Source organism: Prunus dulcis, chromosome 8 (genome assembly GCF_902201215.1).
Source record: "Prunus dulcis chromosome 8, ALMONDv2, whole genome shotgun sequence".
NCBI lineage: Eukaryota > Viridiplantae > Streptophyta > Magnoliopsida > Rosales > Rosaceae > Prunus > Prunus dulcis.
Window position 1 is genome coordinate 2956672 of NC_047657.1, and position 21709 is coordinate 2978380.

The following is a 21709-nucleotide window of genomic DNA, read 5'->3' on the forward strand; positions in this document are numbered from 1 at the left end:
TTCAACAATCTTGATCTGGTTTGGCAATTTTAAGAGAGATAAAGGGAGGCTTGGGGCAGTGGGTGCAAAGGAGGTTGCCGCTGGGTTGTAGAGATGATGAAGACTTAATAGAGTTAGGTTAATGGTAAGTGAGAGAGGACAGGTGTCACAAAAATAAGGAAGAAACAGGGTGGCACAGGGAAAATGGTAACAAGAAAACTGAACACATTCAATTCAGTCATACTAAATGAAAAATCACCATGTTCGCCTATCATATGCATGTTCACCACATTCTACCCTATTCATTTTAATTGCATGAAGACGAAGAATGCATGGTTTCAACGATTAAAATGAATAAGGTAGAATGTGGTCTCTCTTTCTGTGTGTTTTTTTGTTTTGGAGATGAAGATGACTTGAGGAGTAGGAAAAGGAATTATAACATGGATCAAATACATACGATATAATTATAAAGCAAGCAATTTGCAGCAGAGTAAAACTGTGAAAGAGAATTTGAACTGTCAAATTTTCTTCTTCAAAAAAAAAAAAGAGATATTTAGTGATATACCCATTTCTAGCACTAATATTATAAATAAACTCTACACAATTGAATTCCTATAAACAAACCCAAAAAAAACCCAAAAAATGATAGCTAGCCTTATTGAATTTAATATTGATTATTAAATTACTTTGATGCCCTATTGAGTGCTTTGGGTATTTTTATGAGATTTTGGGGTTGGGCTTTTTTTAAGAAATTGATGGCAGTTTTGTAATTTATAAGAAGTTAAAAGCTTTTTTGTTATGTTGTAAATGGGCGTTGGGTGTGTTTCTAAAGTCCATTTTATATAGGGTATTTTTATAATTTGGGCCCCCATATTGGGTATAATAGTGAATCTCCCAAAAAATAATAATAAAAGTAGTTTTTACTTTTTTTTACTTCAAAAGATAAGACACAAAATGGGGAAATTTACAAAAACAAATACAAATAGTGTCCTTCAAATGACCAATATCATCTAAATCATATGGAACCACACCAAACACATGCCGTACCTAATACCATTGCTTCAAAGTTTTAATATAAATGAACTAATGCAAAAGCAGTCAAAATTGTACTATGATTCCTTTGAATAGGGGGTGAGTAGGAAGAGCCGCACAAGGCACAAACAAGACTGACAGCAATGTTCCACGTCAATACCAACCCACCAAATAAATTCCAGAGGCTAATGAATATCGGAACAAGTTTTCATCTCCCACCAAATAAACTACTAGAGTTTATAACTAATCGAAGCTTAATTATATAGATAGTGCATTATATAAAGTACTTAAACATTGAGAAGAAATAGCATAAAATTAGACGATTTATCAAATTAGAGTGATTTAACAAATTAGAGTGATTTTTTTAGACGATTTAGATTATTGAAATAAAATGCACAATGGGCTCTAAACGGATATCCCTCAATTAAACCTCTCTCTCTCTCTCTCCTAAAAGAATATCTCAATTTACATTTGAGAAGTCTGTAAGAAATGTATATTACTTCCCTTCCCTTATCCTTGCAAGAAATGCAATCACCACTATAATACACCACCAATGTTTTTAGTGAGGGTGGGACCACTTTTCTACTGTAATTCAAACCGAAACTGAAAATATCAAATTGACTAAATTGCACAGATGCTCCTCGTGCGTCTTGTGGTTTGTCCATAGTATATATGTTCAATTTGGCTCCACTGTGCGCACTGCGTGGAAGGATAAAAAGGTCAGTTCAATCCCTTGGCCATAGCTTATCCATAGCTTTCTCATGTTCGTGGATAAAAGGTCAGTTCATTCCTTGACCATGTTCACTTACCATCTGCGTGTTAACATGTTAACATTTTAACCACATTCTACTCTATTCATTTTAATTGCATGCATATGATTTCAATCATTAAATACCCCCTCCCCCTGCCCCTCAAGTATTGCATCTTTCTTTCCTGATTGTAGTTTCCAAAACTCTTCCATGGCCTCTTGTTGTTTCTTCAACCTTTCCTCCATGTCTTTCAATATAATTTCATTAGCCCTCTTCTTTGACTCACCAACTTCCTTCTTGAGTGACTCGGACATGTCAGAAATTTCATCTGAAACCAATACGGAAATTAGAAATGTGTGCGGTGAGAAGAACGGGAGGGTGCAAGTCATTCGAGACGTAAGTTTCTGACATGTCCAAGTCACTCAAGAAGGAAGTTTGTGAGTCAAAGAAGAGGGCTAATGAACTTGTACTGAAAGACATGGAGGAAAGGTTGACTGAGGACACTGCTAACCTTTGGGAATTGGTGGAACTTAAGCCATGGAAGGTAAAGTTGTTAATCCACGATTCCGCCAATTCACATGTTAAAAAAGGTATAAGGGAGACGGCTACCAAAGCTGGGGTTACGGTGGAGGTGGTGAAGGATGCTGTGATGATGGAACACTAATGGGTTCATTAAGGATTCTGTCGTGATGGACACTGATGGATTAGGTTATGGTGAATGTTGAACAGTTCATTTGCTATGTTGGCTCGGATTGTTTCGATATCATACATATGTTTGAGGTTGTATTTGCTTTATTATTATTATTTTTTCTTCCGAGGGAAATATTTGCTTTCTTTATTTCTACTCAGAATTGCAAAACTATAAAACACTACGAAAATCAATAGAAAGACAGCACACACACACCAAACAAAAACAAAACAAAAGGATCCGTGGAGTATCCAGCTGATATGAAAAGGACATAGCTTTGATTGATCACCTGAAGTTGTGTCCAAACCCATAATTCAGTAAACACATTCAACAAAAATAATCCCAAAAACCCACACAACACTTCAGACCGAAAAAACAGGGCAAGTTTTCTCTAGACTAGATACTCCAGCCTCTTGTGAGAGAGAAACTTTCCCTCTTCTGGTCAAACTCACTCGACAAACCAATCACCGTTTTCATGGCGGCGGTGATAGTGGTCCCAATAGCAAGAGCAAGGGTGAAGATAGACCACGCTTCTTCGATATATGGAGTGAGTTCTGTTCTGTTTAGTTTATTGGGTTGATACTAGTTTTGTGTTTGAATTCTAAACAAAAATTCTCTTACGGTTTGTATCCGTTGCTTTTAGGGGGCAAATTATTATATTACTATTTTTAAGAGGGTAAGCTTTTTTCTAGAATTGCAAAACTATAAAACACTACGAAAATCAATAGAAAGACAGCACACACACACCAAACAAAAACAAAACAAAAGGATCCGTGGAGTATCCAGCTGATATGAAAAGGACATAGCTTTGATTGATTACCCGAAGTTGTGTCAAAACCCATAATTCAGTAAACACATTCAACAAAAATAATCCCAAAAACCCACACAGCACTTCAGATCGAAAAAACAGGGCAAGTTTTCTCTAGACTAGATACTCCAGCCTCTTGTGAGAGAGAAACTTTCCCTCTTCTGGTCAAACTCACTTCGACAAACCAATCACCGTTTTCATGGCGGCGGTGATAGTGGTCCCAATAGCAAGAGCAAGGGTGAAGATAGACCACGCTTCTTCGATATATGGAGTGAGTTCTGTTCTGTTTAGTTTATTGGGTTGATACTAGTTTTGTGTTTGAATTCTAAACAAAAATTCTCTTACGGTTTGTATCCGTTGCTTTTAGGGGGCAAATTATATGTAAACTAAAACTAGTTAAGTGATGTTCTGCTTTTTTTAGTTGACTTATGAGCAGTGAATTGGCCGTTATGCCCAATGCTTTTTATGGTATAAAGTCTGAAGGGATAGTCACAATAAGAAATTTGTTCCAAGTCCATGTATTCTTTGCTAGTGTTTTTCATGGTGTTTGGGATTAATGTCTCAGTATGTCCAATGCTTTGTAAAGCTCTAGTCAGGTTAATGTTCCCAATGTTGCTAGCTAGTTAGCTTGCGAAATAACTCAAGTTTAAAATTAAATTTAACTAAAACAGATGATGCACAATGATGATTGGAAATGTTGATCAGGAATATAAGACATATATCCATCTAACAACTGGTTAAGCTAAGACAGACATTATATCAGTGCAAAACTTCTAAGCAAATTAAATTCAAGGTTACTAAACTAATTCAATGAGATTCTACGTACTAATAATCTTCAAATTTATGATACCAGATGATGAATCATTAGATCAATCCCTCCAAATAGTGAATGGATTGATCGTGATCTTGATCTAGATCTCAGTTCAAATTCAGTCCACCACAGAGAGAGCTTGATACTCTTTGTCAGCAATGGCTGCTTCCATGAGACAGCGCCGGCCAATTTCCCCACCATTGTCCAAGAAAGACTTGAGCAAGTTTTCAGAGAACTCAACAGCGTCACCCCTCGATGATGTTCTTCTATACAAGGCTTGTTCTAGTCCCCCATATTCCAAAGCAAAATGTGTGGCACTGCATTATCCTCATACCCTTGCTCCTTAAACTCGCTTTGTTTTGCCTCATATAGAGTCTTCAAGAATGTACCATCACCATATCCTCCGAAGTCGGTGAACACAGACACCTTCTTAACCATCTGCTCTACCTTCAAGTTCTCTTTCACAGCAACTTCCAGAATGAAGTCCCACATCTTCCGACTATGAACATACGATCCCAACTCACTGCTACATGTCCTCATCATAAACTCGCACTTGGACTTGAGATCATCCCCTTCGATCGAATGCAGCAGCAGCTAATTCGGCAAATGACCGGAACTGATCACCTTTCCTTTCCATGCCGTCTCTTCACTCAGTTCAGATACCAAAAGTCCTAAACTCACCGCCAATTCTCTGGGGCGTATGCCCATGAAATCTTTGATGTGACACACTGCCAAGCAGTTTTTAAATTTTCCCAAACCCTGCCCCTGCATTTGCTGCTGCTACTGTTTTAGGTACATATCCTCCACCGTTGCCTTCCACTGAAGCTCAGCCGCTTCCCCAACATCCCCATCTTCTACTACATAGCGTGTGATCTCATTTGGGAGCATAGCATCCGGCTTTATTATGCTGCCATGGCCACTCAAATTGCCTCCTCTTCCTCCTGCTTTTTTCAACTCCTCCAAATACGTCGTAACTTCTGAGCGCTGTCGTCTGAAAAACATGCCTTGACGATTCCAGTGCCAAAACCTCATTCCTAAGCCGCTCCCACTCTTGTGATTGATATGATTGATTTGATTGATCTGGTTTGCGTGGGAAAAGCCTCCTCGCAATGCTTTCACACAACAAAACGGCGCGGGAAGCACGGTGGCCTCGGGGTGTTTGCTAATGCAACACTGCAGCCTCATTAACAAAAAATCAGCTTAAGTTTTAGCATCAAGAGTACCATCTTTATCATCTTCTTCTTCGTCGTCGTCATTGTCTTCATCACCGTCAGTTATATAATCGGATGGCTTCAAATCGAGCTTGTGCTGCTTGAATTTGTCAATATCAGACTTCAACTGCTCCACGAAGACATCCATGACCCGGTCGTGTAAGAGCTTATAGTCTAGGTCACAATGGCCGCTCTGCAGCATCTTGGCCTTGTTCTATAAGGCGGTAGAGAATCTCGAGAAGGTCATAAAAACTCCCGAATGGAGGGGCAATAGAGGGGAGGTTGCAAAATAGCGTCTTGGGGTGGTTCTGGTGGAGCCAAAACACAGCCGTGTAAATGGTTATGTTATTAACTTATCACACGTGGCATTGGATTATCCAGCGTGTGATAAACTGGTCTACGTGCATAGAATATGGTTTGGTTGGGCCACATGTGGCGTTGGATTTTCTGGCATGTGGTAAAGGATCCGTACACTTTGGTTACTGTTACTTTACTACGCGTGGCATTGGACTCTCCGGTGTGTAGTAAACTAACAGGGAGAGGAAAAAGGAATTTTTGTACTATATTGAGAAAAGATTAATGTTTAAAAGAAATAATTTATTGGTATTACTAAAACTAATTGTATATCATTTGGTTCGTGATTATGGATTGTAAAACTACGTGTGGCTTTATCCCTCAGTAAGGGTACGTATGTAGCCTGGGGCCTTACCAAGGTGCAGCCGCAAGATCAAGTATATTTTTGGATTTTACTTTGGTCACTAGGACTGTAATAACCCAAACCTAAATTAATATTTAATTAGTAATTTATTAAGAGGAAAAGACAATTTTGCCCTTAGAATAATTTATTAAAGAAAGGTTGACTTTTTGACGAGAAGGGATTTGACACTTTCACAACACCGTTGCGTAGAGCACGACGAGATGAGTCCGTATACACGAAGTGGGCTCGAATCGGAGCTTTAACAAAGGAAATACGGTTAAAATACTCCGAGGGGCAAAACGGTAATTTGAAAAATTAATTTTTTATAAAACCTCATTCTCTCTCTTCTCCCTCAGTCTCTCTCTCTCTCCCTCCCCGCGCGCTTCCTCCCTCTCTGCAACAAACCCCCACCCGATCGGCGCTTGTGCCACTGTCACCACCACAGGCCGCCATCGGCCACAAGATCGGACCCAAACGAACGGCCACCACCCCCTCTTCCCTTTCCGATTGATCTCAGCCCTTGGAACCGCCGGTTTTCGCCGGAAAATGGCCGAGAATGCGTCGGTTTTGGCAGATTTTCCAAGCTTTCAAACTCTCTCCTCCGGCCACCAAATCAGACCATCTAGGTATGGATTTTGAACCTCTCGAGCTGTTCTAGCTGCATGCTGGGTAGGATTAAATTGATTCTCAGCGTAGGTAATTCGATTTGCGAATTGAAATTCGTTCGATTTTGGGATATTGATTTCGGCCACTTCCGATCAGTTTTTGGGGTAGGTCCAAGAACAAAAGTGGCTCCAACTAGGGTGTTATACCTAGGGTAGGAGTTTGGAGCCGTGGTTTTGAGATTTTTCGGCAATACATAATCGCTTTGGGCACCCAGCGCTGCCGGCGAGTGTGGCGGTGCATTGGCGAGGGTAGTGAAGTAGCACTATGTCTCTATGAGATCCTTAAGTTGTCACGAGCGCTTAGGAATTCGCGGATCTCAATTTGGATACCGTTTGAGCCTCGAACGGATTTTACATATTGTGCGATTTTCGGGTTCAATATGGTTGAGCTATTGGATTGTAATCAGTTTCAGATATGTTAATTTTGACCATTCTAGGATCGTTTAGGATTCGACGGATTGTGAATCGGAGTTCCGGATACTCCGAAATCGCGAACCTTAGGGCTAGGGTTTAGAAATCGTACGATTGTACGATCGTGATCAATCTGACAGTCCGATTGAGACCAAACCCTCGGGACATGTGTCCTAAGCATATTGGAACTTCTAGAGGCTTCCGGATCATAATTGCGAGGTCATGGACCCGTGAGGTCCCCGAGTTGACTTTTTGGGGCTTTAGCGCTTTTTGAGTCTCAGGATACTGCTAAACTATTCCAAGTGGAAGGAAAGCTTTTATGGCCATAGGAACAACTTTAATTTGACGCATGTACTTCTAGGAGCCGGGGGTCAGGGTTTTTAAATTAATACTATATTGCGTATTGTATTAATAGAATATTATGGTAATTGAATCAGGCACCCGGGCACCAGTTGGCCCGTAGGAGGGACCTTCAAGAGGTCCAGCCAGCACGGACTATCAGTGAGTGGACTCTTTGTTTTTATAAAGGAATTTACGCAGTTCAGTTTCTGTTACAATATTTGATCTTGAATTAATTTTATTCAAATATTAGTGTTTTATAAGCTGTTCTATGCTTTTGAATATTTTGTTTTGCATGTTGCAGAGTGGAATACCCTTTAAAGGATATAGGAAAAGAAATTCTAGTTAATGATCAGATAAATGGCAGCAAAATTTTAGAGGTTACAGAAATTCAGTTATTCAACAGATTTTCTTCAGAAACTTTATATTTTCCTAAACCACCTTAAGTACCTAGATATACAGATGTTGCATTCAGTAAATAAGTTGCCTTCAGATTAACTGTTGCCTTTGGATTGTATTGGTTGCCTTCGGTTTAGTCAGCATACTTGACAGTTGCCCCACGAGTTCTTTGGTACTCAAACTCGTGTGGAGCGAGTAATGCGGATCAGGTGGACTACGGTCCCCTGAATCCTGCGAGTTGCGGCTCGAACTGACCTTGTGTCACTGACACCTGCGAGTACGTATCACCCATGGTGATGCAAGGAATTGACGGATATTAGGAATTGACGGAAATAAGGGGTACACCTAGGTGGTAGTTTTAAACTGTTTTCAATGCCTTAAGAAATTATTGTTGACCATGAGTATGATTGGCTTATATACATGTATAATTATATGAGTGCATTGATTTCAGAAATAAAGAGAATAATTTAGTTTGTATAACTGTTTTTACAGTGGGGTTAGTATGTTCATATGCTATTTTCTAAACTTTGTTTTTGGGTCCACTCACCCTTTTTAATGTTTTGCGCCCAGGCAGTAGGCGTGCACAGGGATCCAGCACCGGGCCGTTTTCCACCTTCCGCGCTTTCCTTTTTGATGTAGGACTTTTGTTTTGTAAATGAATTGACTCCTTTGTAAATTCTTAGTAGTCGCTCTGATATTTTGCCCTAGACTTAGAATTTAACTGTTGGAATGTATATATACGTATGCTGGCAGTTGGTTATGTACATATATACTTGTTTGGCAGGTGTAAATGTTTTGATATTGACCCAGTTACAAGGGAGACTCTGCCAATTTTTCGATATAAGTCAACCTTGTTATTTTATGGTGCTTTGTATAGAAGGGCAATTAGGTCATTCGTGCCCGACATCTGTTAGGTGTCGGACACGCACAGGGTCCGGCTCGAATTCCAAAGCGGAATTTGAGTCGGGTCCTGTCAAGGACCATATCCTATTTATTAGTTTTATAAAGTTTGGTTTGAATTATGTTGGAGAGACTGAAGTCCAGTCGATGTGAGATTAAATGATTGGTTATATTTCAATATTACTGATTAGTTGTGGTCAAAAGGTGTTTGTGGTCTTGTTGAGTCTGAAACCTATTTGGATGGATGATTGATCCTGGTCTGAGTCTTTAGAATTGCTATGTTATCGCCCATGTAGGAATGGGCTTATTCTGTGAACTGTGTGCTTTTACATTGTGCATGCTGAAATTTGGGAATTTTAAACTACATTTTTGACAGGTTGAAAATTTTGGGAAATGTCCATTTTTCAGGAGAGACTGTGCCGAAATTTCGGCAGAAAGTCTCGTCCCTCTTTTCCTTGATTTGAAAAATATAAATAAAGGCTTTATCGTTCATAAGCGAGCCCGGCATTAGCTTGATATCTGAAATACCTTAGGATTCATCTCGGACTCCAAGGAATTTGGGGCGGGTCTTGTCAAAGTTCTCTAGGGTTAAAAATTTAGCCCTCCATAAATTTTTCCATCTCCAGTCATGCAGGGCTATATTTTAGAGTCCTTCATGTTTTATTATTTTGAGAAAAACTATGGTACAACACTCGTACATTCCACAACTATGTATTATTTAATTTAATTAAACTACTATCTAGAGACAATATTCCATATATGACACGTATACGTTGATAAGAACAAGAATTTTAATATTTTTTTTTTTAAACAACACGAATTGAAAACATTTAAAAACGTGACCATATTTTAAAAATAAAATAAAAAATGGATAGGTTTCAATGGTCTGACCTCCAACAGTCATGACCAATAATTTTTTATAATATTTTTAAACAACACTTGAAAACATTTAAAAAGATGACCACGTTGATAATTTATCTTCTTGAAAAGCACATGCATGGGGCCTACAAAAAATTTGTCATAAGCTGGGCTATTGTGGCCCGGTTAGAGGGCTAAAGGGCCAAATTTGGCCAAAAAAAAAAAAATTTTGCCCATGACTGGAGATGGGTTTTGCATTATTTTAGATCTATATTTAGGATATAGCCCATGCTGGAGATGGCTTAAACTCTGAAAATCCCTACTTTATTGGATTGGAGGATATGGCCTATCAGATACTCACACTATACTTGGTACTATCACTAACGATTAAATCCAATTCACCTAGCGTGCGGTTTTATCACGCTAGTGTTATCACACTATACAATTTATAATATAAATGGATTGATAAAACCGCACGCTAATGTTATAGACACACTGAAATATTTCTCAATATTATGTTTTCAAAAGAACTGAAAATAAAAAATAAAAAGTGAAAACGAAGTAGTTATCCAAACGGGCAATAGCAAATCTAAAATTTTAAAGTGCACATTTTGACGAAGCCATTCTTACAGTACGTTATCTGACCAAAATTCTTGTTTACTCTTCAATTTTGATGTCAATGTCACTGTGCAGCAGCGTGATCTAAAGGGCAATGCATGTAAGTTAACCAGCTGCCCACCCTTGAGGCAAAGGCCTCTTATTCGATTAAATCAATCAATTCCAATCCTTGGAAGTTGCTGTTGTTCATATATCACTATAAAGATCTTGAAATTAACTCAACAACTTGAGATACATATCGTACAAAATGGAAATCACTTGTTACATGAGGAGGGTTGTGATTCTGCAACTGCAACTCTTGTGTTTCTTGGAAGCCCAACATTTTTGTGGTGCTGATCCTACTCATGGGTTCACTCCTGTGCAATTGACTGAACACGACCGCAGGTACCATGTAACAAATCTCCGGCGGATCGTTACAGCAACGTGGATGGAGTTGAGAAGGTTTTGGGTCTCTACGCCAATGATATAAGCCCTTTAAAAAGCACAGTCCAACCGGACCACGCACAGAAATAAGAATTTCTGTATGTATTATTCTTTCCCCTCCTCTCTATCTCTAGGCTAATACCCTTTTCAAACTAAGTACCAAATTAATTTTCTTGTCGTAAATATAGTGTATCAAAGTTGTGTTTATGGCCCACGAACGTCTTCGAGTTCATGATGCGAGAAACACTTGTGTGATGCCATTCTTTTTACGTGACAGTGACATTATTAAATTAATGACAGAATAATTCAATTAAAAGATGACATGTTTCCACAAAATAAAAACTTCTCATTAAATTTGAACATATGACATTTTTGAGTGTTTATAAGTGTAGAATGTTATATCAAAATGTGTGTTTGAAACAATATATTGTCTTTGATATTCACAATTCCTAAAAAGTTGCATCTCTTGTTTTCCTAGGGGCATGGTTACACTTAAGGAGTTTGGCAATTTGAAGACCATTTTTTAGTGCCCCAGCGTAGTTCCGGCGTTACAATAATGCAGATCTTTGGTGCAGCCCATCAAGCTACAACCCCACAATTAAGGGTGTGCGATGGGGACTTGAAGTACTACACACACAATGTGGTGGCTGCAAATATCTATAATAAATGGTTCAGACTGAATGTGATTCACAATGTTGGTGCAAGGAAGGTGACGATTTTTATCGACGGAGAAAAAAAGTTAGTTGTAAAAGATCACAGTCGAGCTACCTTCTAATTCAAATATGGAGTTTATGCAGCCCCATCTGGTTCATCTCATTACATGGAAAGAATCAAGGTGGAGGGGGATCAAGCTTTTCAAAAAGTTATGGTGAAGGCCCTGGGGCTGGCTACTTAAGGATGATGGCATATTAGAATGAAACTAAATAAATGAACGAAAGACACTCAAAAGTGAAGGGCCCTAAATAAACCTCTTGCTTTATTTGGGTATTTTTATCATTTGCCCAAAATACTCATGTGTAAATACTAAAGAAGAGACAAAGACAAATACCACATTTGTTTCAATAATTTGTTGACAATACAATTGCAAAAATTAAGGCAAACATTTTAAGACGTGAATAGCGAGCGTGATTGAAAAAAAAAATCTTTTTACCAACGGTTAATATAATAAAATTCAGGCGTGTGTAGAGAGTGGTTAATAGAAACCCAACAAATGGAGTAATTTACTTCTCACAATCATTAACCGAAACACCATGAAAACAAAACAACTAACTATAGTTTATATTGTTGGAATGTTCAAACGCCTATGTCCCAGCCTTCCCTACCTCCCAGTTTCCTCGAAACCAAACTCATCAGCATCAACTCACTCCTTCGCTTTCACCACCATGCGGTGGCCGCCGAGGTCCGGCGGCCTTGGAATCGCCGCCATCGCCTATGTGGTAGTTGACTATATCCGCCACTTGTCGCCTGCGTGGCACGGCCGTCTTCAGCCAGCGCTCTTGTCCGGATTCGCTCTCATTGCCGTCAGTCGCGTCCCCTTCTACAAGCACTGGTCCTCTGAGTTCCGCTCCGTCTTTCCCTTTATTGGTTCTATGCTCTTTATGCTCTTAGCTCTTCTCTTTGAAGCTCTCTGCGTTCGATTTGTCACCGCTGCCCTCGGCCTTGATTGGAACAGGTATTTCTGGTTTTTCTCTTGATTCTCTTTTTGGGTCTGTTTTGATCTGCATTGTTTCTTCATTGAGCTTAGAATAAAGCTACCCAGATGATGAATCTGTTAGAATTTTGGGTTTTGTGCTTTCTTCTGGGTTTTATTTGCTTAAATATTATGTGGCTCGAGTTTGATTTGTGTTGTTTCTCTTGCCATTTCGATTGATGCTCGTAAACTCTGAATCATCCAATCAATTAGTTCAATTTCATGTTAGGATTAGTGCCAGCATTTTAAGGATCTGATCCTACACTTTTCGAATGTTGTTGGATCAGAGATGCCAAATTTAGAATTAATACTCAGATGATGATTAAAGATATCAACTGAAATGTTCATTAATGATATTATTTATTGATAAGTGTTCTAAAGGAGCTGCCTTTTTCCTTTTGTTTCTTTGGCTTACAAGGAAGGAGATTTGAACTTAGTTTCTACCCATTAATACCCATCCTATTGCAATGTCCTTCCCGTGCCACTTGTTGTGTTAGAGCGCATGGACAAAACAACTGGGTCTTACGAGTTACAATAGCAATTGTGGTTCAATGTTGGTCTGGGAAAATTTGTTCCCTTCTTCAGTTGATGAACCCATTGCTTCAAAGTTACTTTGTTGACTACAATTTACATATAGTTAGGGTTTTCAGCCCTTGGCATGTAGCACATTGCATCTATTAGGGATTAAAAATGAGTTCTAAAATTCCGCCTTATATTGCCAAAAACAAACATGTTGCCCATCCTACATCTAAAGCACACTCCATGCTCCAAGAGAAACATTAAAAATAAAAACATTTCCTATGCTTCTATAGATTCTTCGTTCCACCCTTGCATGTTAGTCTATACAGTATTTTCAAGGTAAGAATTTTTCATTTTGAGTCTTCTAAACCTTTTTCCAGGAATGTTTTTGGCTATTATCATGAAAATGCAATGTCATAAATCTTTTAATGAATAAGTACTAGATCATGTAATAAAGATTGGTCATGTTGGATAAGCTATTGCATAAATTATTTCATGTGGTTGCATCCCTGTGTAGACCATGGTTGTGGCTGGCCTTTACAGGCTATAAAAATGTCCACAACAGCTCTTTATGACGTGACCTGTGAGAGACCCTATTGAACGTTAGGAGATACCAATTGATGTGGGGTCTTTCAAGAACCCTTTGGGCTTTGGCGATCAAGGCAATCAGGGATCTGGATCATCATTGGTTTGCTTGCTCGACTCCAATAAACAGTAGCCAGAAAGTACATGATTCGAGGGTCCAAGGTGTACTAAAGCATTGATAAAATTTAAGTACAAACTAAAATTTTGATAAAAACACAAATAATAATGATACAATTCTGTTAGAACTTAAAATATAATATACATCAAGTATTTCTTTAAACTTTTCCCAAATATGTTAGAAAAATGAACAAGAGACTAAATAGCTAGAGATACAAATTACATAATAATAAGTTGTCTTCCAGATAAAGAAACTTGGATTTACCTATAGTAGAAAAACTATCAAATTGCTTAACCTATTGAAACATGTTTCGTCCCTCATAGTATTCGTAAGTTGAGGAAGAAGTGAAATTTTCCAGGCCCGAGCTGCTCCATGGCCATTCAGTCAGGCTAAAGCTTGCTAGGCCAGTTGATTGAAGACCAAATGCTGACTCTGACAAAGTCAGGAATATTCAGAGAAAGAAAAAGCCAAATGTTGCAGGAGGCTAGGATTACTAAGGCCATACCTTCTTATAATGAGAAATTAATAGATGGGATGGGCGCACCACAGCAACATATATAGTATACAATCTCTTTTTGAAATTTTTATAACTTATGCATAGCTCGGCACCTCCTTCCTTTCATCCTTTAAATTTTCCACAGAAGATTTGTTCCAATCGAATGCCCCTGGTAAAAGTATTTGTAGCTTCATCCCTCTGTTTCTTTTTCGGCATTGTTGTTTGGGTTCTTGCTGCACAGTTTCTATTTGGTTCTTATTACTGTAAAATTGCTATTTGCGGGCGTGTTGCTCATCTTTACATCCTTCTGTAAGTTATCAAGTTTGTTGCTTTCACAACACCATTGGAACACCTTCATCAGCTGTCCCTGTAAGCTTCCATCCTGTACCTGTTCAATTTGTACACTCAAGCATCAATTTCCATTTCTTTTACTCCAGTCCTTTAGTCCTTCCCTTAAATCATCTTCTAAAGCTTCTTTAACAACTCAGACAAATGAAAATCATGGTTTCTTCCATAAATATCAAGTTCTTAAATAAGCAATTTTGCTTCTCTCACACATTCGCTAGTCATCTGGAAGGTCTAAATATGGTTCTGTCCGTAAAGTGGCTTAATGATGAAATTATGGAGGTGCTTTGTTATGGTTATGCATGTTCGCTCCATGCCTGTTAGCGCTTATTTGGCTGTAAAACTGTGTGCTTCAATATAAATGCAAATTCCAGTGTGAAAGTTAGACGACCACTGGACCACAAAAGCTTTAACTGTTAGGGAATGGGTCACAGTGTAATGTAATATAAACCAAACAAAAAGAGTTTGAAAAACACAGAAAAAGATCGTGCTGAGATTTTTTTAGTCAATTTTGCAAAGATAAGCAACATTTTTCATTTGCTCTCTTTTAAATAAAGGCCCTGTGCATTGTGTGATAATTTGAGATTGATATGTGGGGTTTATCAGATGATTTATGATTTCTGCTTTCTGCTTTCTTATATTTCATAGCATCTTTTCGTAGACGATACTGTTTCATTGCTCATGAAATTAGCCATAATTTTTAACTAAGTATTTAACAAGAGGGAACACTAATTGGCTTTTTTAATGTTTGGCACTTCAGTCATACATCTCCTCTTCCCGACACTGGCCAGTGGTTTCTTTTGGCGCTGAATGAGAAGCTTCCTCATCCATTAGTTGAAATATTGAGAGCCCGTATTATTGGACTGCACCATTTCCTCATGTTGTTTGTGATGTTGGCTTTTTCCGTACTGTTTGACTCTGTGAAAGCTCCTGGCCTTGGACTAGGTGCACGCTATATGTTCACCATGGCTATTGGCCGCCTTCTTCGTGCCATAACTTTTGTATCAACAGTTCTGCCATCAGCCCGGCCTTGGTGTGCTACTGCTCGTTTCAATGTCCCTTTATATCCTCATCGCTGGGCTCAGAAATATTATGCTCCTTATGCTTCGGATGCTAATGCTATTCGTGAGTTGCTACGACAGGATATAGCTTTCGGTAAGTACTTATTAGGTTCCTTTTCTTCTTGATCCCCCCTAGATTTCATTTTCTTGATTGCAACTGTACGACCAAAAGACCATTTACCATCTGACCCTCTGACCCAAGTTTCTTATGAGCTGGGCATGAGTTATAAATTCCGAAGTCTTTTCCCAATTCTCACACATGGATAGGGTCCTTCATGGTCCCATGTGAGAGTTCGGGAAAAAAAGAGTTGTGTTGTACAGCATTTTCCTATACAGTATTCCTCTAATGCCGCACCCTTTTCTACTGCAAATACATTCTTCTTTTAGGATCAGGTAGCAGTATATGTTACAACATGTTTCATTTGTTTCCTGTAGCTGATACTGGAAAATTACTTGGGGACTTCCGGCCAGATTGGGGTCCAATGAGCTTCCTAATAGATTTCTTGCGACCCAGTGAATCGGATGGACCATGGTATAATTTACTGAAGAATGCCGGAGGCGGCTGCAATGACCTCGTGTACAGTGGGCATATGCTAGTTGCTGTGTTGACAGCTATGGCTTGGACGGTACTACCTATTATGTGTTTTGAAATTTGTGGCCATTGCCACTTGATGTCTAAGATGCAACCTACTTGTGCTGTTGATTGTTGATTTCAATAAATCTGATCAATTGTTGCAGGAAGCTTATGGTGGTTTTAGCTCAGTTCTCATATGGTCACTTGTCGGGCATGCTGCACAGAGAGAAATACGGGAACGTCACCATTATAGCGTAGATTGTGTTGTGGCCATTTATGTGGGAATCCTGCTATGGAAGATGACAGGTTTTTTGTGGCCATCCAAGGATGCATCCAGAGATAGGAGGATCACAATGCTTGAGAAGATTCAAAGTCGACTTACCCAAGCTGCTAAGGACTACGACATAGATGAAGTGAGAGAGCTTCTCAGAGGGGTTGAGTTGGGAAGTCAAGAGAGCCTGAGTAATAAAGGGCCAAGCACGGGTATGTGGATATTTGCTTGTGCTATCATAATCACTGCAATTGTCATTGTTGTTCTCGCCTTGACATTGACAAGCGATGGATAATTTTCTGCTCATGATTTACTTCCACGATTTTAGGGGGTTAGAGCTTGTAGTTCCTTGTATTGTAAAATTTTGTGAAGAATTGTTCGTGTTGTAGCAGATTGAGGTTTTCTCATGATATATAGAGAGAATCTTTTTTCAAAGGCATAAAGCTAGTGAGTGGATCCAAAAGTAATTAATTCGGACTCTCTGCTTAGAACTACTTAGGCTTTTATTTCATTCTCTTGTTAATATGAATAGCTATGAAATGGAGGGATGGGCACGGTCTAGTTTGGTTTGGTTCACTCCTCAAACTGAAACCGAAAATTACACATAGTTCTGCTCCATTCTTCGGTTTACCGGTTTAAGTCACCTAGCGTAATGTATGTTTCGTAGATTTGACACTTGAGGGAATGTGTATTAGATTCTTCTCCCGTTGGTGCTGCAAACATGGGAAAGGAAGAAATGAGCTTTTTATTCTCTTGTGTTTCTAAAATGCCCAAAATGGGAGTTTTGCCCTTTTTTTCTTTTTTTCGAAAGGTAATGACAATTATACTTTTATATTTGTGCTTTTTTTTTTTATAAAAAAAAAAAAATTTCCTTTCGGTCTTCTAATAAATTTATTTTCATTTCCAGCATTAAATTCCATGAATTTTTAGAATGGGATCTCGTATTCATTATAAGTATAATAACATAATTTAAATGAGGAATAATGTAATATTAAATTATTTATAGTGACAATTACTATACAAATTTTAGTTTGTCATGTGTAGCAAAATGTTTTTTTATATTTAAAGTTAAATTAAAACTAAAACTAAAATTAACGAAACGGTGAAGGGGAGTGGAGCGTCACGCCTGTAATAGCGCGTGAGATCCAATAACTTGGGAATTGGGCAACAGCTAAATGACCGAATCTTCAATTAGGTCACTACGAAAGAAATGAACCAATCGGCGAAGTCTATTAAACAAGTCAACCAGCTCTTAAATTCCCGAAAACAACCCAAAGTCAACGAGCTTTAATTATTCCAACAATCGAACGGTTCGTAATCAAGAACCTTCATAGCTTCATCCACCTGCAGAGACAGGATATCATTTACTCCTCTTGGCGAGCCGGGAGCGCTAGTGTTCTTCGCTGGAAGTATTTTCTTTCATTGTCTTTTCCGATTATCCAAACCGCAGCTGACGAGGGAAATTCGTGGGGAAAAATCTCTGTGACCGGAGCATCCAAATGGCGGTTTCTGTTACGGCATCCACAATTTCTTCTTTCCGCTCTGATCGTACGACTCGAATAGCTGCGACTTCTTCATCCTCTGCTTCTTCTTCAAAGCTATCTTCATCGTCTTCTCTGCAAGTTCCTGTACAGCTCCGATGTGTTCGCATCGGAAGAAGTGGAGTCTCGGCTCCCTCCCGGCCTCGGATTCTTCCTGTGGTAAACTTTTTTTTCAAATTTCCTAGTCTCATGCTTTGTTTGTTTCCCGAGAAACTCGAGGAATTATACCTGAAAATTGTGAAGCTTGCAAGTTCAGCTCTTTTAACCTGAGTTGTGGTTCTTCTTTTTCTGAAAGAATTTTATTTCTCTGTTTTATGGTAAAACTTTACTGTTTATGGTTAGAATTGTCACTAATTAATTTGATTGTAAACACACAAATAAAATTACAGGGCATATAACTGGAAGCTGGAAACATATTGTTAAAATGTTTATAACCACAACACCAATAACTGCTATTACTTTGCCCCTGCTTTTTCTTGAAGTTCTGAGAAAACCAAAAGCAGCATGGGGTTTTTGGGATTTCCAAATAGGAGTCCTTTTTGGGAGAAGAAAGCTGATTATGTGTAAGTGAGAGCTAATATTCATAAAAAGGTTTAGTCATAGCTAACTCACAGGTAGATAGTTGGATTATTGAAATTGTTTACATTTGATGTGTCTATATTCTTTTTTAACGACACGACGTAAGCAGTAGGCAGAAGGAATGAATTCTGACTATTAGAAAGGTATCCTTGTCTCTGGCTTCATTTAAAATTACTATTTGCTTTCAAATTGCAGAATTTTGAATATCGCAACATACAACTAATTGTTTGTTTCCTTCTTTTTTTCAAAGCATATACCATTCATTGCAAAAAGTGCAAATGTTGATTAAAGATATTCACCATACATTGAACAAAAAACTATTGGATAGCAGTCTCCATTTGATCCCTTTGTAACAAGTTTCTTCGTTTTTCCCATGATAGATTATATGAATATAGTAGCCATCTCATTTCTCTGGACTATAAGCCTCACTACATGTACTTTCCGTTATACACACCATGGTATGCTGACATAATATGGCTTTATCCTCCTATCTCGCTGGCTTTTTGGTTAGGCTACTCAAGACACAGATTTACTACGGTACCAGAGGCCAAACAGAAATTTTTACAGAGCTTAAGAAGGGCATGGAACCCTTTGTGGATTATTTTTTAAAATGTTAGTGGGATTAATTTGGAAGCACTCAGTTATCTCTAACCTTATTATCAGTGAACTAAATTGGCACCAAACCTTTGAAAAATGATAAGAAATCAGAATATTGCCCCCTATTTAAGGTATCCATTGTCAGGTCAATCGTCAATGTGAATTAGTTTGTGACAATTTGATCTACCTTTTTGCCACAGAAAGTACCTTTTCATGTCGACTGTTTGGGAATAAAATTGGGAGGGGGTGCCTAGAGAAAAAAATAATTAAAAGAATGGGTTGGAGGTATGTTATTGATCAAAGAATGGGTTGGAAGGTATAGATTAGATTCTAAAACTAGAATTTTGGAAATATCTTGTAAAGATTTTTTCTTTATATATAAGAAGAAATCTCTTGTAAATATTTGTGCTAGTGATGTGATGAAAGCCATATATCCAACGTCATGCATTCAGTCACATGCTCTTTAATCAACTAATTTAGCAGCCAATTATTCATACCCCTCTAGTATTGTTCCTCTTATTGCTATTAGCATTCCCTCAAACTACAAGGGAAGATTTCATTGGGGATGATGACTTTTCAGTTATGTAGTTATTCTTCTGGAAGTTGTTATTTCAATGACTTCGTTTACTGTTTCATTGCTGTCTTTTGAATACGTAGCATATCTGAATTAGGAAGTTTGACTGAATTGGTGATACATTAATTACATGTTTATTTTGTAAAAATTGATATTACTAGGTTGCAGCAAAGAAGCAAACATTTTCCTCCTTTGAGGATTTGCTGGCTACTTCTGACAAACCTGTTTTGGTTGACTTCTATGCAACCTGGTAAGCTTTCTTGTTTATTTCACTTTGTATTTCATTCATACGGAAATTCTCTAATTATGAATATTAGAATGCACAAAAAGGTCCTTATTCTCTCATGCGTGTAAGAGAAAAGCCCTTCATTTAAATTAACAAGAAGGGATCGTGAGTAGAAATGGTCCTATAATGTTACGAGGCTGTATAGCCATTTTAATTGATCTATGCAGAATGAGTTACTTTCAAACTAGTATAACCTTTTGTAACTTTCTAATTATTGTTATATTGTCAGTAAAAACTTGACTTCCTGAACAAGATGATAATTGTTCACCTATTAGGGCCCTCTCTCTCTCTCTCTCTCTCTCTCTCTCTCTCTCTCTCTCTCTCTCTCTCTCTCTCTCTCTCTCTGCCTTGAAAGGAAGGTAACACGTCTTGAGTAACAAAATCTGTGGTTGACAGGTGTGGTCCTTGTCAATTTATGGCTCCTATCCTCAATGAAGTCAGTATTACTCTGAATGACAAGATCCAGGTGGTGAAAATTGACACTGAGAAGTATCCTAGCATTGCTGATAAATACAACATACAGGCATTGCCCACTTTTATCATATTTAAGGATGGAGAACCATATGACCGCTTTGTAAGTTGAATTTGCTTTCTTCTTTCCTGAAAAATACTACTTCACTTGTATAGATGATTAGTTTGCCTCTGGTAGATGATCACATACCTGGAAATGTGTAATCTATCTCATAATTTCTCATAGTGATTGCATCCTGTACATAGGGCTAGAATATGGAGCGGTATTGTTTTCTTTTTCTTTTTTTGAGTACATGGAGGGGTATTGTCATTGTTGTTGCTGTTATGAATTGATGTTAATTTCGCTTTTTAGATTTTGTAATATAACTATGCATGTGCTTTGGTTTGTCCAATATCATCAGGTGTGTCCCTTTTCATTCTTTTTTCATTGTTTTGTCTGATTTGCATGCTAAATTATGAAGAATGTATGCTAAATAAATGATGTATGTTCTCTATGCCATGTATTTAAGCCATTATTAGAATAATCATTACCATCATCAGTTTGATATTGGTTTTCTTCTTCTAATTTGACGACTTCTTCTATTTTCGGATTCTGAAATTTGATTTAATTCCTTGCAGGAGGGTGCTTTGACTGCCGATCAGCTTGTCCAACGAATTGAAACTACTTTGAAAGTTAAGCAATAGGCAGGTGAGCTTTATACATTCATGAGAGAGCTCTTATTTGAATCTGTTGTTTCTCTGCCCCCCTATCCGTTTCCTGACCAATCTTCTTTTGTCAGTCCAGCTTCTCAGGTTGAACCGGGAAATCGGTCTATTCAAAACATTGGAAGAAATATGGATTTGATAGAGGAGGGCATGGGAAGATCAGTCATTATTGGATGTTCCTCTGCTTTTTACTCTTTGTATGTAACTGTTTTGTACTTCGGAAAAAAAAAAAGAAAAAAAAAAGAGAGAATTTGTTCATCTCATTGGTGGATTTTGTGCGGGTAAAGCTTAGGATTTTATGACGAATTCTGTTATACACAACACCACCCAAAAACAGTTTCATTATATTCAAAATCTTGAATTGGAAAGTTGATGGAAATTTGGCGTGATTGATCATATGGGCCTTCATTTCTAATGAAATTTACCTCAGAGTTGAGCTTGAATTGGAGTTTCAGATACAGACCTTATGTTGGATGTTTTTGCATAAAAATCAAGTTCAATTGGCAATTGGTGAACAGACACGAGTCCTTTTGAGAATTAATTGCTTACTGCGTATAATCAATTCAAAACTAACAGCCTCAAGATTTTGCGAGTTTGTAGCTCAAATGATTAAAAGCAATTATCCGTGAATTTAGATTTTGCGAGTTTGTAGCTCAAATGATTAAAAGCAATTATCTGTATATTTAAATTTTTGTTCGAATCCCCCTCC

General features: G+C 38.1%; 2 protein-coding genes and 1 pseudogene across 4 annotated transcripts; all 3 read left to right on the forward strand.

Annotated features, from left to right (window-relative positions):
- Positions 1–10412: 10412 nt before the first annotated feature.
- LOC117636978 lies at positions 10413–11460 on the forward strand (annotated as a pseudogene).
- Positions 11461–11821: 361 nt separating this feature from the next.
- On the forward strand, positions 11822–16852 carry LOC117612122. Its single transcript, XM_034340865.1, has 4 exons — positions 11822–12260; positions 15102–15496; positions 15838–16028; positions 16141–16852. The coding sequence occupies exons 1-4, from the start codon at positions 11839–11841 to the stop codon at positions 16540–16542; spliced, it is 1410 nt and encodes a 469-aa protein (XP_034196756.1). The 5' UTR covers positions 11822–11838; the 3' UTR covers positions 16543–16852.
- Positions 16853–17564: 712 nt separating this feature from the next.
- LOC117612123 (thioredoxin-like protein slr0233) lies at positions 17565–21443 on the forward strand. 3 transcript variants are annotated; one of them, XM_034340867.1, is made up of 5 exons: positions 17565–17947; positions 19700–19788; positions 20221–20398; positions 20914–20983; positions 21075–21443. In XM_034340867.1, exons 1-4 carry the CDS (start codon positions 17747–17749, stop codon positions 20977–20979), a joined length of 534 nt encoding a protein of 177 aa, XP_034196758.1. In that variant the 5' UTR covers positions 17565–17746; the 3' UTR covers positions 20980–20983; positions 21075–21443. The 3 variants fall into 3 exon arrangements, with proteins under 3 accessions (XP_034196758.1, XP_034196760.1, XP_034196757.1); XM_034340869.1 differs by having other exon boundaries at positions 20914–20979; positions 21080–21443; XM_034340866.1 differs by having other exon boundaries at positions 17567–17947; positions 21080–21443.
- The last annotated feature ends 266 nt before the right edge of the window (positions 21444–21709 follow it).

Excerpts from the sequence above, each read along its gene's own strand:
- LOC117612123 (XM_034340867.1), top strand. The coding sequence starts at position 17,747 with ATGGCGGTTTCTGTTACGGCATCCACAATTTCTTCTTTCCGCTCTGAT. Across the intron at positions 17,948-19,699 it reads GGCCTCGGATTCTTCCTGTG|GTTGCAGCAAAGAAGCAAAC; the intron begins GTAAACTTTTTT and ends TGATATTACTAG. Across the intron at positions 19,789-20,220 it reads GTTGACTTCTATGCAACCTG|GTGTGGTCCTTGTCAATTTA; the intron begins GTAAGCTTTCTT and ends TGTGGTTGACAG.
- LOC117612122 (XM_034340865.1), top strand. The coding sequence starts at position 11,839 with ATGAAAACAAAACAACTAACTATAGTTTATATTGTTGGAATGTTCAAA. Across the intron at positions 12,261-15,101 it reads CTCGGCCTTGATTGGAACAG|TCATACATCTCCTCTTCCCG; the intron begins GTATTTCTGGTT and ends TTGGCACTTCAG. Across the intron at positions 16,029-16,140 it reads TGACAGCTATGGCTTGGACG|GAAGCTTATGGTGGTTTTAG; the intron begins GTACTACCTATT and ends CAATTGTTGCAG.